Below are 15,098 nucleotides of genomic sequence, written 5' to 3' on the forward strand. Positions count from 1 at the left end.
ACAACATATATTTAAAAATAAAAGTATAATTATTGTGTAAATGAACTTTTTTGGCAAAGTTCTTTTTTGTTTTGTTTTGTATTTTATATCTATAAGATTGCATTGGAAATTTTCGAAATATTTGCATCGTTTTAAATTTATACACAGGGTTTTGTGTGCAAGATGCAAAAAAAAATTGTCGACACAATAATGAAGACGTTGTATGAAACGCGTCTATAAAAATGTACTATAAAACAAAATTCGCCTAAACCGAAAGGGATCCATCACATAAGTTGAAAATTAAAATCGTTGTTTGTATGTTTTTTTGTATTGAATTTAACAAGTTTACAAATTTGTCAAAGTTATAAACTGCCACTATGTACATTTTTTTAAATTTATTTTAATTTTTATAATTACGAATAAATAATTGAAAACAAAATATATGAAAATGCTTGTTTTATTGTTATTTTTATAATATTGTAGGGGTTTATTTATAGATGTATTTATTTAGGTTTATTATGGCCGAAACTTGGCAGCATTCTGGTAAAACTCTGGCGGGCCAGCTCGCCGATGCGGCCCTGCGCTCCGTTCACTATCATATATATATATATATATATATATATATATATATATATATATATAATAAACATGTTACTATAAATCGTCAATAAAAATCCTGTCACATTCCGTCTCCAAAATATCAACTATTTATATCTAACAGATTTTGCATTTTTCTGGCCAAATTCCCCTACCTTCCCCCCTTCTAAATGACGTCCCTGTTTAGTCTATGTCAAAAGCAATATTACGACTTAAAATAAGTGAGAATCTGGCGTTTACAATACGACTGTTTAAAATAATATTATAAATTAAATGAGGAACATATAAACCGAATTTTGCCCAATAGAAAGTGTAAAAAACAATTATCACTTCTCAGAAGTCAAAAATCCACATCAAAAGCAATAAAATCATGTCGTCGCCATCAAGATTTTATTGCTTTTGATGTGAATTTTTACTTCTGAGAACTGATAATTGTTTTTGCCCTCTCCTATTGACCAAAATTTGGTTTGAATATACTTTAACCAATACTTTTATATTAGAAGTTCGTAGTAATATCGATAAGGATGGTTATTATATTTTGCTAAGACAGTCACCGGTATTTCTATATCTAGTATATTTTAAATAATAATGTGGGGAGGAATTCTGGAACACCAGGGCGGAGCAGCAGAGCGAAAGACTTACATGATTGGCGACACAACGGAAGGTAAGCAAATTGTGTGTAAAAACTGTTTAGGATTAGGATTTTATCTCTCACTGATTCGAAAGGTAAATAGAGCTGTTAAATGATTTCTTGCAGATAGAAATCTGGAGGCCATGCGTTAATTCGTCTTCAAGGTATCAAGATTTTATAAAGGTGCGAAAAAGTGTTTTCCTGTAAAATTTAGAGGAGATGCTCGAGAGGCTCTATAAATTTTTCATACCGAGTTTCGCTTTTTTATGAATATAATCTTCCACAGCGCTACAACCGGTGGTCGGTTTTGACCTTATGAATATAATCTAGATTTTGTATATTTTAAGAAGTCATTGAGTGAATTTGTGCACGTCATTTATATTGGTCTTTCAATGAAGCTCGGATACATTGGATATAAGGTCAATTTAGGACCAATCGTGTTACTGTTTGATTCTGTTTCGTGGATGAATCAACCGATAATTACAAAGTATATGTACAGAAATAATGTACTGTTAAAAAGCGCGTTTCGAAGCTTATGAATAAAAGTGTTTTAAGAGTATTTATGATGCGGCAACTGATAATTGATTGACTTTTAAAAGTATGCATTGCTATCTCAAAAAAAATCTTAGGTGTTTATAAATTTAGATTTCATTCTTGTTTTGTTTAGCTATATCTTTGTTGTTGTAGCTTTATATAAGGGTCATTATTAAACCTCCTACAACTTTATGAACTGTAGAGCATTCCATGTTTAGGCTGAAATAAAGAATATAATAATACAGAAAGAAAAAACTTTTTTTTTTTTCATTTTTTAATTTGTTTATTGTACATTTTTGTTGTTGAAACTTTATTTCTTTAGCACCAATGGATGAGCATGTAAGGTTTTGGCTGCACGCGAAGGCTGTGAGGCTGCTGGTCGCGTATTTCGACACAATCCACGTCGTTTGTCCACTCGGCCCGATGAACCTTCTGAGTCGTACGGTGCACACCGATGGCCGTCTTGACGTGCGCCGTTTGTGTACTCTCAAGGCAGGCAAGTCCAAACTTTGGCCCCCAGATAGGATTCAAGACACGTTTCGCTCCGATTGTGAACTCCTCGACTCCTTTTGAGTTTTTATGCTGTTGAAAATTTACATTGATTAAGAAGATCGTTCTGAATTGAAAATTAGACTACGTTAATGCATAAATGTTCATTCGTCACGTATTTGTTGATAATGTTCAGCTAGTTGTGGGTTTCGTTCAAAGGACATAAAAGCAAATATAACTATTTAAAATAAATAAACTAATAAATTAAATTAAATCAACCTTAAAATAAATTAAGGCGTAAAGCCAAAATATTGGCTTCCATTTGTCTGCATTAGTCCAACTAAAGCCAATTTATTGGCTTTCTGTCGATGATTTATTTTGCACTTTTTATTTGGCTTTAGTATCGAGTTTTGACACTTGAAAAGTGATTATTTTGTTTTAACTCAGCTTCTATTTTTACAGTATTAGGCAACAATATAAATATTGAAGCTAATTGGCATTTTTGATTTTAGCTCTCTAATGTGTTTTGATACAAAGAAAAACTATACGTTTATGATTATTAATTCAATATTTTACATTTTATTACGAAATAACAATAAATTTGTACAGAAGTTCACTCACTCGTACAATGGAATTAAAAATATTTAGATATCATTTGTCGTTACATATCAAAATTACTAAGTCATTAAGGCGATATTATAAATAAAAATGTCAACGGTAGAATAATTGTAATATTCTATTCGAGATGTGAAACATAATCGTCTATTTCTGATCAAATTATTTGAATCCATTTTTATTGAAACTGCAGTATGAAGTTTTTAGCTTGACTCTGATAAATTTAATATCATACGACAAACTCATAATTATAATATATAAATAAACATTTAGAATTAGCCAGATTAAAAGCCACAATCGCATATTTTGGAGTTAAATGCCATATATATCTTCCCATTCGCCAGATTGTTTGGAATATTTTTTTAAAATATATACAAGTCAATCAATTCAGGTATATTTTGAGAAAACTTGATAAAAACAGCTTCATATTATTTGAATCAACAATAACTGAGTTTAATAATGATAATACATAATTATTTACAGGACTATCGTAGATAACGGCCATAAAAATGTATTCTCTGCTTATAACAGACAGCAATGTAAATGTGGTCGATTTAATAAATGATATGTAATCGCACAAGCGAATCAACACACATTCACAGCATAAAACTAGGTTTCCCTTTAAGCAACAGAGCTCATGAATGTGGTATATTTATCTTTTATAAAGTCGACCCTTTGCCATGCTAAAAAAGATTAACACCACTTCTCAGAGACATAAAAATTGCCTTCTAAGAAAGAGTAAACAAAAATTGTCAATAAAAAATTCAGTGATTCATCCAAATCTAGTTTTGAAAAAAAATTTCGTTTTTTGAATATTTCGATTTCATTAACCCATGGACTCCGAGCGATTTGGATACACATGTTCGCGCAAAAAAAACATAACTGTTTATCCAGTTGCACATTTAAACACAAAATTTGGAGAAGTTGTCAAGTAGTATCTTATCGAAATTTAGAATGTTTAACTTTATAAAAATAATATCTTTTAATTTCCATTTGCTTCGGTTTATTATAAAAATTGTTCATAACTAGCTGCGGTACCTCGCGATAGTGAGTGTCCGACAGTTAGTTAAGTACATAAGTTTGTTTAAATAACTGATCAAAATATAATGTCGAAAAAAATTAAGTCACGTAATACGAAAGACCCTTCTGTAGTTTTTACAAAGGCCAGAAATAATATTACACAAGTTGTAAAAGTAAAATCACGGAAAAATAGGATTTTAGCTTATAATTTATTTTCATTAGAAAGTTTTTAAGTTTAGTATTTTATGTGTTAATAAAACATTATTTTTGAAAAAATTATTGACAGTAAAATATTGTAGGAATTTTCTTATTATACTCATTTTCGGAAAGTTTGCAGGTTGAAGACTAGTGCATTACTGGCGTCAAGTCTGTGAGAATATGACATCAACAAAATAGTCGACTAAGATATACGAAGGAATTAATATTTGAATTAAAAAAAATAAATAATAATAATTATGTATAACTAGCTGCAGTACCTCATGACAGTGAGGTGACCGACAGTCAGGTAAATACTTTGTTCAAATATTTGATTAAAAATTTAAGTTGCAAATATAAAAGACCTTAAATCCCTTTCAGCATTTCTTTCACAAAGGCCTGAAATGATATTACACTTTTTACTGGTGGATAAATGGTAATGAAAAGTAAATCACGGAATTGAATATTTTTCGAATCCTAATAGCGATCTCTTAGAACATATTTAACACTTGATTTACTCTCGCGTTACACATAGATCCCTGTATTTCTTGTTGTAACGTAAGAATCGGGTTAGTGAGGGAAGTGGATAATAATTGGAAATCTCCACAACATTATTAATAGCAAAGGAAAGTAACCGACGTCTTTTAATCGGGCTAAATCTAATACCCGTCGCGTATGACTATAATTTTTCACTATCGACTTAACATAATTCCATTGTACGTTCATATATAATAACAGTTCAACATATAACAACACAATAATTGCAGTTACTGATTCGGGCCGAGTTACACTTTCGTTTACCAAAGCTTCCCCGTCAACCACACTATAATTTCAAAATACAGACTCATTAAATATGACTATAGTTTTTCATAATTATCCACCGTACCCCCGTGCTCGGTCCATTACGATCAAGCTCTAAAACGGACCCTGCAAAACACAACATTCTGTATACATTCATCACAATATATTAATCGAGTGTGCATGTGTTACTTTATTATTTTTTACCTTAAAGGCAGGAGGTACAGCAATACTCAACTTGTCGAGTTCTGATCGGAATTGGATTGGTTAGATATCGTTGCGGCTCTACGACATTAAAAAACGTGCGAATTCACATTTTGTGCATAATCGTCGACGAACGAGACATAAATGCGTATGAAAAATATTAAATAAAAGACCGATATGTACCTTAAACTTTTGCTGTGCCTTTTGTATTCCAAAAGTATCCACGGTGGTAAGTTTAATACCTGCCTAATTGTGTCTTGGATGCACGCGCTCGCGGCTTGGTCCGTAGCTGTTCTGTGCCAAATGGCCACTAGAACTTCCTGCAAATATTTAGAAGAACGTTAATAAGATGTATGTTAAAAAAATATTATTTATATTAAAATCGCTACAAAAAAATTGCCCTGATGTGATGTAAATGTAAAATAATACGTTGATTCCAAATGTGTCATTAGTTTTCATTTGACACATTTGTCCATAACGATTTTATTAAATGCTGTAACCGACGTTTTTATCAAAAATAGTTTATCATGATAATAAATATAGTCATACTAAGCATTTTTTTATGTAGCGATTTAAACAGCAAATTCTCATTTTCTATTATAAAAATTCATAATTTCAAAACAGATATTATAATCATTTATAAAAATATATTTAAAAATGATTTTTTAGTATTACCTTATATTCGACGCGAGTTGGAAAATTATGGATTTTGACCATCATATAAAGAAACACTTGTGGCGATTGTTTGCCAAGGACTGTTTGATAAGGACTATTTTCCAAGAAAGAGAGAAAAAGTGGCTTGCCAATGGAGATTCCGGTGAGTCGTCCAGATCTTTTTGCTTCCAAAACGCCAGAGATACGAGGGATTTGAGTCACGGGGCAGTGATAATTTAGTCTGCCTTCCACAGAAGCGGATCACCGCCGGGGCTTCGCCCTTACAATACAATTCGAACAACTCAATCGATCGAAATACAATAGCATTACATATTGAAGCAATTTAACCCATTACCTGCCATGTTCCCATTTGGGGTACCCGACTTTTATTGAAAATGGCAACACAGTATTGTCACAAAAAAAATCTACAATTGGAGTAATAAGTGATAGAGGCGAAAATTTAGAGGTAAGGCACAAAAATATATAAAGTGATCTTTATATATTATAACATGCTTTTTGTATTGTTTGTTTAAATTATAGGTTGTTATCTCCTGCATGCTCATTTTATAGGTTATTGGTTTTACTGCCTGTTCCCATTTGGGGATCATGGCTGATGCCACGTGAAGTATTTTATACATAATGTGATTCATTTCATTTTATATTATTTTTTTAATATGTGTACGAGGAAATTTTATTCACTTGCTGAATTGGGAGAAATAGTTAATGATCCAAATTTTATGCATAATGATAATTCAGATGCTGAGATAGACGTTGTTGAACATCAATCCGATACCATCGATGTTTTATAAGATATAGAAGACATTGATTAAAATATTTTAGAAGATACAGTAGACCCCCCAATAACACGGTAAATCGTGCTATTTGGATGCCAGTTAGTTTATGTGTGAGTTAGCCAAAGGGAGGATTCTCACCACTCGCGCCCGATTCGTACATTCGTATTGCAAAAAATTGTCTGATAATTTTTTAGTCCCCTAACTACACGCCCCCAATTTACCGTGTTATTGGGGGGTTTACTGTACTTATCCAAAAGATGTTTCGGGCAAAGTAGAAATTCATTCAAGCTTACTACCAATGGAAACCTTAAAACATTCAGAAGAATTCCATAACCAAATCTAAAATGAAAAAATATAAGAACAGAATTTAAAAAAAAAATGGGGGAAGATGATGATATTTTGAATAATAAGAGAAATATAGTACAGGTTTTAAAGAGAAAAATCTCATGTGGAAGTATTTGACGAAAATATAATGAAATATATAGTAAGAAAAAGTATTTTGTATACTTCACAAAATAACCGTCTTGATTTTAATTTTTCACAGGACTGTCTGAAGAAGTTTTTAGGAGTTATATTGCTAGCTGGATATCATTCTCTGCCCCAGGTACAAATTAGGATATCTATTTAATGTGCAAGGAAATGTTAGGCACGAAACCGATATTTGGAAATAAAAATAAATTTATACTTCAATGACGATGTCGAATTAATCAATAAACAATCTAGACAAAATTTTTAAAATTGTTTTGGATTCAAGCAACGGGCAGGGTGTCGTGGCGAAACTGGATATCGCTACAATGTTAAATTACATCAAGAAAGACAAGAGGGAGATTACCAAGAGACGGGCACAGTCAGTCATAATGAGAAATATTTCTGAAATCGATAATCCATCCAACTAGTCTTTCTACTTCGATAACTTTTTCACCCGTTTTGAGTTTATGAAAATGTTAAGGGATTGAAATATTGCTGCTACTGGCACAGTGCGATGTATTCAAATGAATAAATGTCCAATAAAAGATGACAAGATTATTAAAAAATAAATATGTGGTGAATTCGACTATAGGATTGATTTTAAAATGATTATAATATTAACAACAATTATTTTAAAATTTTATGGACTTATGAAGGTATTTTCAATTAGAAAAAATAAGTAGGTGGTCAATAACTGAAAAGAAACACATAAAAATCCTCCAACCTCACTGTTTAAACCACTATAATAAATATGAGAGGTGTGGAGACTAGAATGAAGCATAAATAAACATGGAATAAAAGTTCATAGGAAAAAATGGTATATTCCGATTTTTATAAATGGTTGAATTTAAAAATCGATCCAAAAAATACAAGAAAACCTTCACGTCCTTATAAACGTGTTCCTAAAGAAGTAAGAAGTTATTCCAATGGACAAATAAATGCAAGTAAACAATGCTCGAAGTGTAATGTAGGATTGTATGAAAGAATAGCATAGATGCATTTTACTGTTGAATGTATTTTTATTTTACACACCATATGCCATGATCCCTAATTTTTGAAACATTTATAAAAATCTATTTTTAATTTAAAAAAAATCCATTTATCCCAAAAAGAACGGAAAAAAATCTGGCAGGTAATGGGTTAAAGCAGATAAAAATAATATTTTTTTGCCATATAATTAGAATATACTTACGTATAACTTAATATTGATAACGGCGCCGCATATTTCGTCGCCGATATCAAATTGTTCGCCTAACATTGCCATGCAAATTTCTTCCCAAGCCCACGAGCCTAAACCTCGTCTTATTCGAACTTCCTGTAAAAATATGGCACATAAATAAAATCATCGTATACGACAGCTAATGTTGAATTTATAGGAATCATACTTCTCAGTCGGTGTATAATTTTTAAGCAATTAATCAATCATTCAAGTGTACAATCCTCTTTGAATTTCTAGTAAAATTGTTAAAAAAAAATATAAAAACCCATTTCCCGCCATTGATGTTGGCGCTGTCTTCCCACATCGGCCGTATTCCGACCTTGAACAAATGGAATGACGTGTCCGGCGGCAGTTCGTCTGTCCGTTTTAGGTGACTGTACATCCCCCACCACTGCTCCACCGTGGAACACTCGCCCACGAGCATGAGCGACTGAAGCATACGAGATTATCGTGAAAAATGTAAAATGTTCAGTGAAATATGACTTGCGATGTATACCTGTTCGTAATTCTGTAAGGTGTTGTTTTGGTCCTGCGGAGTGGAGTGACGGTACCACAGCCAGTAGGGGTATTGCAATTTATGTTCTTCGAGAGGAGGATTGTCGACGGGAGACAGCCGTTCGGGGGTACTATCTTGGTCTTGATTGTCATCACTGTCGCTAGCGCTGTCAGTCCCATCCTCCTTCAAGCTGCGCAAAAAATCGCATGATAAATCAAAATATTTTTTATAACAACCACCAAAAGTAGAAATTGCCACATAATTTCTAGCTTTTTATAATGTAATTTGGTTTACTAGACAAAAATCATTAGCTATTAGATATTTTATATTTGTCAGTGTGTTCCTTTCAAGTTCTTTGGTCCATTTTTTGGTGGAACTATTTTATGGAATAACAAAAATTTCATAAACGGTACATACTCGGTGCTGTCAGCACAATTTCGGAGCACAAAACGCAGTAGTTGTTGCTAGTAAATACAACCGAACCCGTCGTTAAACAACAAAGGATTACCAGCAGCGGACAAAGCAGGTAGAAATTACTCCACCCATTGGTAGAGTGTTAATATGATTTTAACTTATTTTTTTTTTTAATAAATTAAAAACAAATTTTTACTTAAAAATAGAGAAAAAGATGAAGCAGTTGAAATTAAAAGTAAAATAAATTTGACAAGCAAATAATTAGTTACTTATGCCCTTACAGTAAAGTCTAAGCTAGGTTAAGGAACATGAACCAGTGGAAATTGTACATCTCTTGTAGAAGTCATTTGTTAAATTTAGTAGTAAGTGATATGGCAAAGTCTTCACTGGGTGTTGTAATTTTTTCTAATATAATTAAGATGGTCAATCCTCTCAAAATATGTGAAAGGCTTAAAATTGAAATCTCCCAAAGTGGGAAAGTCATATTTTAATTATTGTTATTAGTTTTTAACTTTTTGTTCATATTTTTTCATTACTTTTTAAAGATATTATCTATCGCGTTTTTTTGAAGCCCAACTCTTATCGATTATTCGTATCGCTGGAAGGATTAACTAATTTGCTTAAAAAATATAAGTTGTTTTAAAGAGAATATAAATTAGACGTTTTGATTGATGGCAACCCTAGTTTAGAGTATAAAGCAAATTCATCAGGGTGGGATTTGACTATTAGATAAAAATAGACTTATCCCCGCACCCGCACCCGCACCCGCATGGAAGACAAGAATCGGACGCTAGTTTCATTGACGCTTTAGAACCAGAGTCTCGAGGGGTTACGGTTTATGGTTATACCTCTCGGACATATTCCGAATGTAACACGTGGTGGCGGCTGTTGATGTCGACTGGGGAAGTTGACGGACGCTGTCGCTGTGGCGAGCGTCCTCGAGGCTCTCTTCTGAGACTCGCTTTTTGCCTTCGATATTTCCAAAGATGCCTCGCGAAGACAACGTGACAGCGGCGAGTAGGTGCACGCGATTAGGTCCGCACTCCGCACAAGAAGCTATCGATCTTGGCCGCTAACGAAGCGCTAACTTTACTCATTTTATTCAGGTTACATTTCACTTTAATTCAATTGGAAGTTACCTTCCGCTTCGTGTCGGTATTTGTTATCCGAGTCAACGCGACTTACCACACTAGTCGTTCTCCTTCAGTTTGAGTGTAGTCGTCTAGTGATGAGCTTTTCTTTTTAGAATTGCTTCAGTCGGAGCCATGTATTTGGAACAAAGATAAAATAAGATCCACAATGCCTTGGTGCTTATCCAGCAAAATAATCAAATTCCGATAGAGGTGTAAAGGGACCATTTATTTATATTTAGGTTTATTGTAGGCAAAACTTGATTACAGTTCTATTGATACTTTCTTACATATTTTAATATAACTGTAATAATATTCAATAAAAATACCACTGCAGCAGCTCAATCTGTATTTTAATTACCACCCGTCACCTCGCGTCGGCCAAAGAGGAATTTTAGTTTTTTTTCTATTTGCCATATATAGGGACTATGTAATAAAAATATTATCGTCGCTTAATTCTGAGAATATTTCTTTTTCTCCATTTCTTTTAATTTTTGTGTTCAAAACACGCACATACTTATAATACGCAAGAGCGCACAAAGCAGTGAGAGATGGTATACCACCCGCTTCCTCAGGTCGTGTGTAAGCCGAGTTCGGCGCATTAGCGACCTTAGCACTTGAGCACATGCTTCCCATCGACATAGGGCTGATGGTCCGCGTCCAGTCTCAACCTGGGTCGTCCCGATGGACGACCGCGGTTAGTAACCCGGTACGGAGTTACTGATAGTCTCCCGGCATCACTATCTTTTGTTGGAGACGGAGGAAGGATGTGAAAAAGCCAACGGGCAGGTCACGCTCCCTTGTCTTTGTGTTTTTCAGGAGAGATGTGTGTGGTGATGCACGCTGTCGCGCTTCCGTGTACTTTGACCGCTGCAGACTGTGAGCAGGTTCGCTCTTTTCAGCGCTGCCCCCCCCCCTCCATGGCGAGCGCACGTGTGAGATCCTCCCAGAGAAAGAAGTTCCTAAAACTCATCAAACCTAATTTTTTTTTTTTTATGTATATTAAAGAGGCATGGAAGACATTTTTTGTATTTTGAAATAATCTAATGTATTTATAAATAATATGGTGTGTTTTTAAATAATATAGTGTACATGGTGATGTACAAAAGGTTCAGGTGAAAATAAATCGAAAATGGCTTCAAAAGCAAGCAATAAATTATTATACATTGCAATGTGCACTGGGTCTAAGGAGGTTAAAACTAAGAAGGCAGTCAAAAAGCAACAATGGATGCTAAAGGAAATATTGAAGTAATGAAAAATATCGTTTCATGGTGTTGCAAATTTTCAATAAACTCCAAATTGTATATAACTTTATAAATTCCGTATTTTCCCAATGTTGCATAGTTGCAAGTTTGTTTCTTTTTGTACTGAAATTGTTATTGATTTCAAATATACGTATTTTTTTTATTGTTTTCTCTTTATTATATAGAGGACAACCTTTATTATTTTTATTCAAAGATAAAAAGCAAATCATATAATTAATATTTATCGTCTTAGGCGGCTTTCATAAGTGATATCACAGGTAAAAGCAAACTTGCACACTATACGTATAAGTCCTCATTTTTTAGCTCACACAGCAATTTGTCCTCCTCGAGGTTTAAGGGTGGAGAGTGTGACAAATGTGTGTGGGGGGGGGGGGGTAGAGGGTATTTTAAAAAATGTGACATCACGAATTTGAATTTGTTCATAAGGAAACCTGATATATTTTTATTAATTTATTTTTGAATAAAACAGTTTTCAATTTTGTTATACTACTTGTGATATTGTTGCCTTTGTAAATTGAAATAATTTTGCCTCTGTGATGTGACGCCTTGTGATATAAAGAAGAAGGAAAGGCTTAAATTTGACAAAAAGTCTGTGAAATGACGTTATTTTTTAGCTCTTTTTAGCATATATTATTTGCTCTCTTTTGTCCTCCTCGAAGAAAAATTTGCAGCAATTTATCCTCCTTAAATAAAAATGTCGTAATATGGCCTTTTTGAAAATTGAAAGTTTGATATTATTTTGTTCGAAGAGAGCGAAGATATTAGGTGCTAAGTTAGCGGTGATGGTATATTATCAGAAGTGTGGCAACGCCGCCGCAGAGCCAGCGGGAGCAAGCTTCCCCGCTCGGAGTGACAGCGGCCAAAGACGGCCGCAACATGGTATGCGTTTTTTCACTTTGTCGTCCTTTAATCTCACCCTTGGCGTCGCTCACGCTCTTCGTCTTTTCCCGCAGGACGTCTACCTCATGATACGGAGGAAGATGCTCACCATCTTCATCGACACCAAGGATAACAACACCGTCTACGAACTGAAAAAGATGATTCACGGTATACCTTTATTTATTTTTAGTGTGCGCCGTTTGCTCCATCGCCCCATTGCCCCGTTGCCCCATTTGCGCTTTGCGCCGAACGCCTTGCAAAAGTGCTGTTTCATTGACGGCTTCTCTTTTTAAAGGTTATGTTGCGTTGACATTTTTCATACTATTTTATTTATTTAACCACACTAGTTTCATTTTTACTCATAATGTTTTATCATAGAAACGTACCTTCTAACTTCTTTATTTTAAATTATTAAGGTAAATTCTCTTAGTTTTTCTATTTATGATTTTTATAACAAATTTAATGATCAGAATAAAAATATAGGCGATAAATTATTTATTTTACAAATATCTTATAAAGACTAGGTGCGAGCGAGCGTTGGTCAGAACGTGAACAACTCTCAATGAATCTATTTAATTGTATATTGGACACCGACGTATTCAGAGCAACAAACCGAGCTATGGTTTAATAATAACGCAATAAAAAAAATACAATTTACATTAATGAGATCAATGAGAGCACTGTTAATTTTCAATCATTTCTTTAAAATCAGGATTTCTTAATATTTTTCCAATTAAGTTCAGTTTCGTCAGCCATTAATATTTGAGTCATCAGGCAAAACATAACAATTCATTTGTCAGCATAAAGTTTAACTTTATGCGACATTTGCAAAACAAGTCAATTATATCATTATTTTTTATTGCTATTAATTATAAGCTAGCATTGTTTTCAATATTTTAATTAGAGACAATGCTCCTAATAAAATTATGATATCATCCAAAATAAATATTTGTTGGAATTTATTGTGACTTATAGTTTTTAATAATATTGCAATATTGATTAAAGCGTTTTAAAATCAGTATTAATTTACTCTTAAGTTTTCTCACCAATTTCAATAAATAAATAATAGTCTGAACTTTATTTATTTATTTTTTGTATTAATAAACCTGTGTTAAATCTGGACGAGATATTTATCTGTAGCAATGAGTATAAATAAATAATCTCCCACTAACAAAATCGTAATTTGATCCTGATGAACTTACAAAATATTCATTATTCATTTACAGTAAAGAAAATTATCATGTTACTAATGAAAGTGGTGATGAAATTAAGGTATTAAAAAGGTCCCGACGGAACGTGATATTAGATGACACTGACAGTAATTAAATGCATAATACACGATTTAAGATGTTTAACTTTTTTTTATTAATATCCTAAAATAAAACATACAACAGAAAGAATTTAACAATTTATATTTACTTTTTTATTATTTATTCATTGTAGGCTTAGGCATTTTAAAAAAATAACCCAAAAAACGGTTGCATTTGACTCCCATGGCACTCGCAAAATCAAGGACACGTGATCTTGTTTACAAACTAAATACAAGGTCATTTAATACATAAAAATGGAAAAAAAGATTGATTTGCTGAACAATTGCACAAGAAAGTTACATTATATTATAGTAACAAAAAAAATAATACTAGTTGAAATTATACGCTTAAATTATATTACACACATGAGTATGAATGTGTCATGTTGACCTCTATTTAAGATAAATTTATATTTATTGAACCATTTAGATTAGCGTGTACTTGTTTGTTCTCAGTTGATATTTTAACAGCACTAGTTAAATGAAAATATTTTCATGTTTTTTAATACAGGAATTTTAGTAGAAGCATCTCCGGCAGATCAAATGTTACTGAATGGCGATAATCAAGTCATGGAAGACGACAAAACGTTACAAGAATGCGGCCTGACTCCGTCCACTGCTAAAGCTCAATCTCCAGCAGTGATAGGATTAGCTTTAAGGTGAATGACCATTTTATTTTATGCATTATACGACCCGACTTAACGCCTCTATATATTTTCAGAGATAAAAAAGGCGACTTTGAAAATTTGGACATAACGCCGTATTCTTCGCCGCCCGAATTGCCCGACGTTATGAAATCGCAAGAGAGCAATGGCCAAGAGCAGGTGGCCTGAAAAGCGAAACCTCACACCGGAGGCGACGCCATAGGAAATTTTTTCATTACCCACTTTTGAAACATTGCTTTATTTATTTTTAATCGTTTTTTTAAACACACAACGCAGATCCAACCCGCAATTTGATATTATACTCCACAAAGTCGGATATTACACATATATTCAGATAAAGTTCGAACGAATAGGGTAAATTCAGTATTATGTTTCTCGTACGGAGTCGTACGTCACATCCTCAGAGTTTATGTTTATTGGACGTTGTTATGTGATTTAGATCTTATTGTTATTTAAAAGAAAAGATATTTTTTTAAACTTGTAACGATTTATTATTTCAGAATGCAAGGAGTTGCGTTTTATTTTTTATTTAAAAATTTTATTAGTTTCTGTTGATGTTCTTTTTCAAACACTTTTTGTCACAATAAACGCTTTTTTAAGATGTAGATAATTGTAATACTTAACAAATCAATAATAAATTTAATATTTATTGCCTTTGATCTTCAATAAACTCAAAAAGTCTGTATAAATAAACATATATAACTTAATCATGCTTGTTTTATTTCTTTGCCCGCTACTGATAT

At 32.9% G+C, this 15,098-nt stretch overlaps 2 protein-coding genes across 8 annotated transcripts; one reads left to right on the forward strand and one right to left on the reverse strand.

Annotated features, from left to right (window-relative positions):
• Positions 1-1,997: 1,997 nt before the first annotated feature.
• Positions 1,998-10,146, reverse strand: eIF4EHP (eukaryotic translation initiation factor 4E homologous protein). 7 transcript variants are annotated; one of them, XR_015809784.1, is made up of 8 exons: positions 9,956-10,146; positions 8,694-8,883; positions 8,463-8,627; positions 8,171-8,293; positions 5,866-5,996; positions 5,246-5,382; positions 5,066-5,143; positions 1,998-2,323 (listed from the first exon to the last, which is right to left on the reverse strand). XR_015809784.1 is itself a non-coding variant. In XM_088187182.1 (7 exons), exons 1-6 carry the CDS (start codon positions 9,964-9,966, stop codon positions 5,092-5,094), a joined length of 678 nt encoding a protein of 225 aa, XP_088043308.1. In that variant the 5' UTR covers positions 9,967-10,146; the 3' UTR covers positions 1,998-2,323; positions 5,066-5,091. The 7 variants fall into 7 exon arrangements, 4 of the variants coding, with proteins under 4 accessions (XP_088043308.1, XP_088043306.1, XP_088043304.1 ...); XR_015809783.1 differs by having other exon boundaries at positions 1,998-4,987; XR_015809782.1 differs by lacking the exon at positions 5,066-5,143.
• Positions 10,147-12,303: 2,157 nt separating this feature from the next.
• On the forward strand, positions 12,304-15,062 carry EloB (transcription elongation factor elongin B). The gene is made up of 4 exons (XM_088187183.1): positions 12,304-12,381; positions 12,456-12,549; positions 14,202-14,349; positions 14,412-15,062. The coding sequence occupies exons 1-4, from the start codon at positions 12,379-12,381 to the stop codon at positions 14,521-14,523; spliced, it is 357 nt and encodes a 118-aa protein (XP_088043309.1). The 5' UTR covers positions 12,304-12,378; the 3' UTR covers positions 14,524-15,062.
• Positions 15,063-15,098: the final 36 nt, after the last annotated feature.

The sequence above is a fragment of the Plectrocnemia conspersa genome, unplaced genomic scaffold, assembly GCF_051122295.1.
Source record: "Plectrocnemia conspersa isolate PC_06_02 unplaced genomic scaffold, ASM5112229v1 ptg000005l, whole genome shotgun sequence".
NCBI lineage: Eukaryota > Metazoa > Arthropoda > Insecta > Trichoptera > Polycentropodidae > Plectrocnemia > Plectrocnemia conspersa.

Excerpts from the sequence above, each read along its gene's own strand:
- eIF4EHP (XM_088187178.1), bottom strand. Across the intron at positions 8,294-8,462 it reads ACATCAATGGCGGGAAATGG|GAAGTTCGAATAAGACGAGG; the intron begins GTTTTTATATTT and ends ATATTTTTACAG. Across the intron at positions 2,324-8,170 it reads TTATCAATATTAAGTTATAC|CATAAAAACTCAAAAGGAGT; the intron begins GTAAGTATATTC and ends AATTTTCAACAG.
- EloB (XM_088187183.1), top strand. Across the intron at positions 12,550-14,201 it reads ACTGAAAAAGATGATTCACG|GAATTTTAGTAGAAGCATCT; the intron begins GTATACCTTTAT and ends TTTTTAATACAG. Across the intron at positions 14,350-14,411 it reads GTGATAGGATTAGCTTTAAG|AGATAAAAAAGGCGACTTTG; the intron begins GTGAATGACCAT and ends ATATATTTTCAG.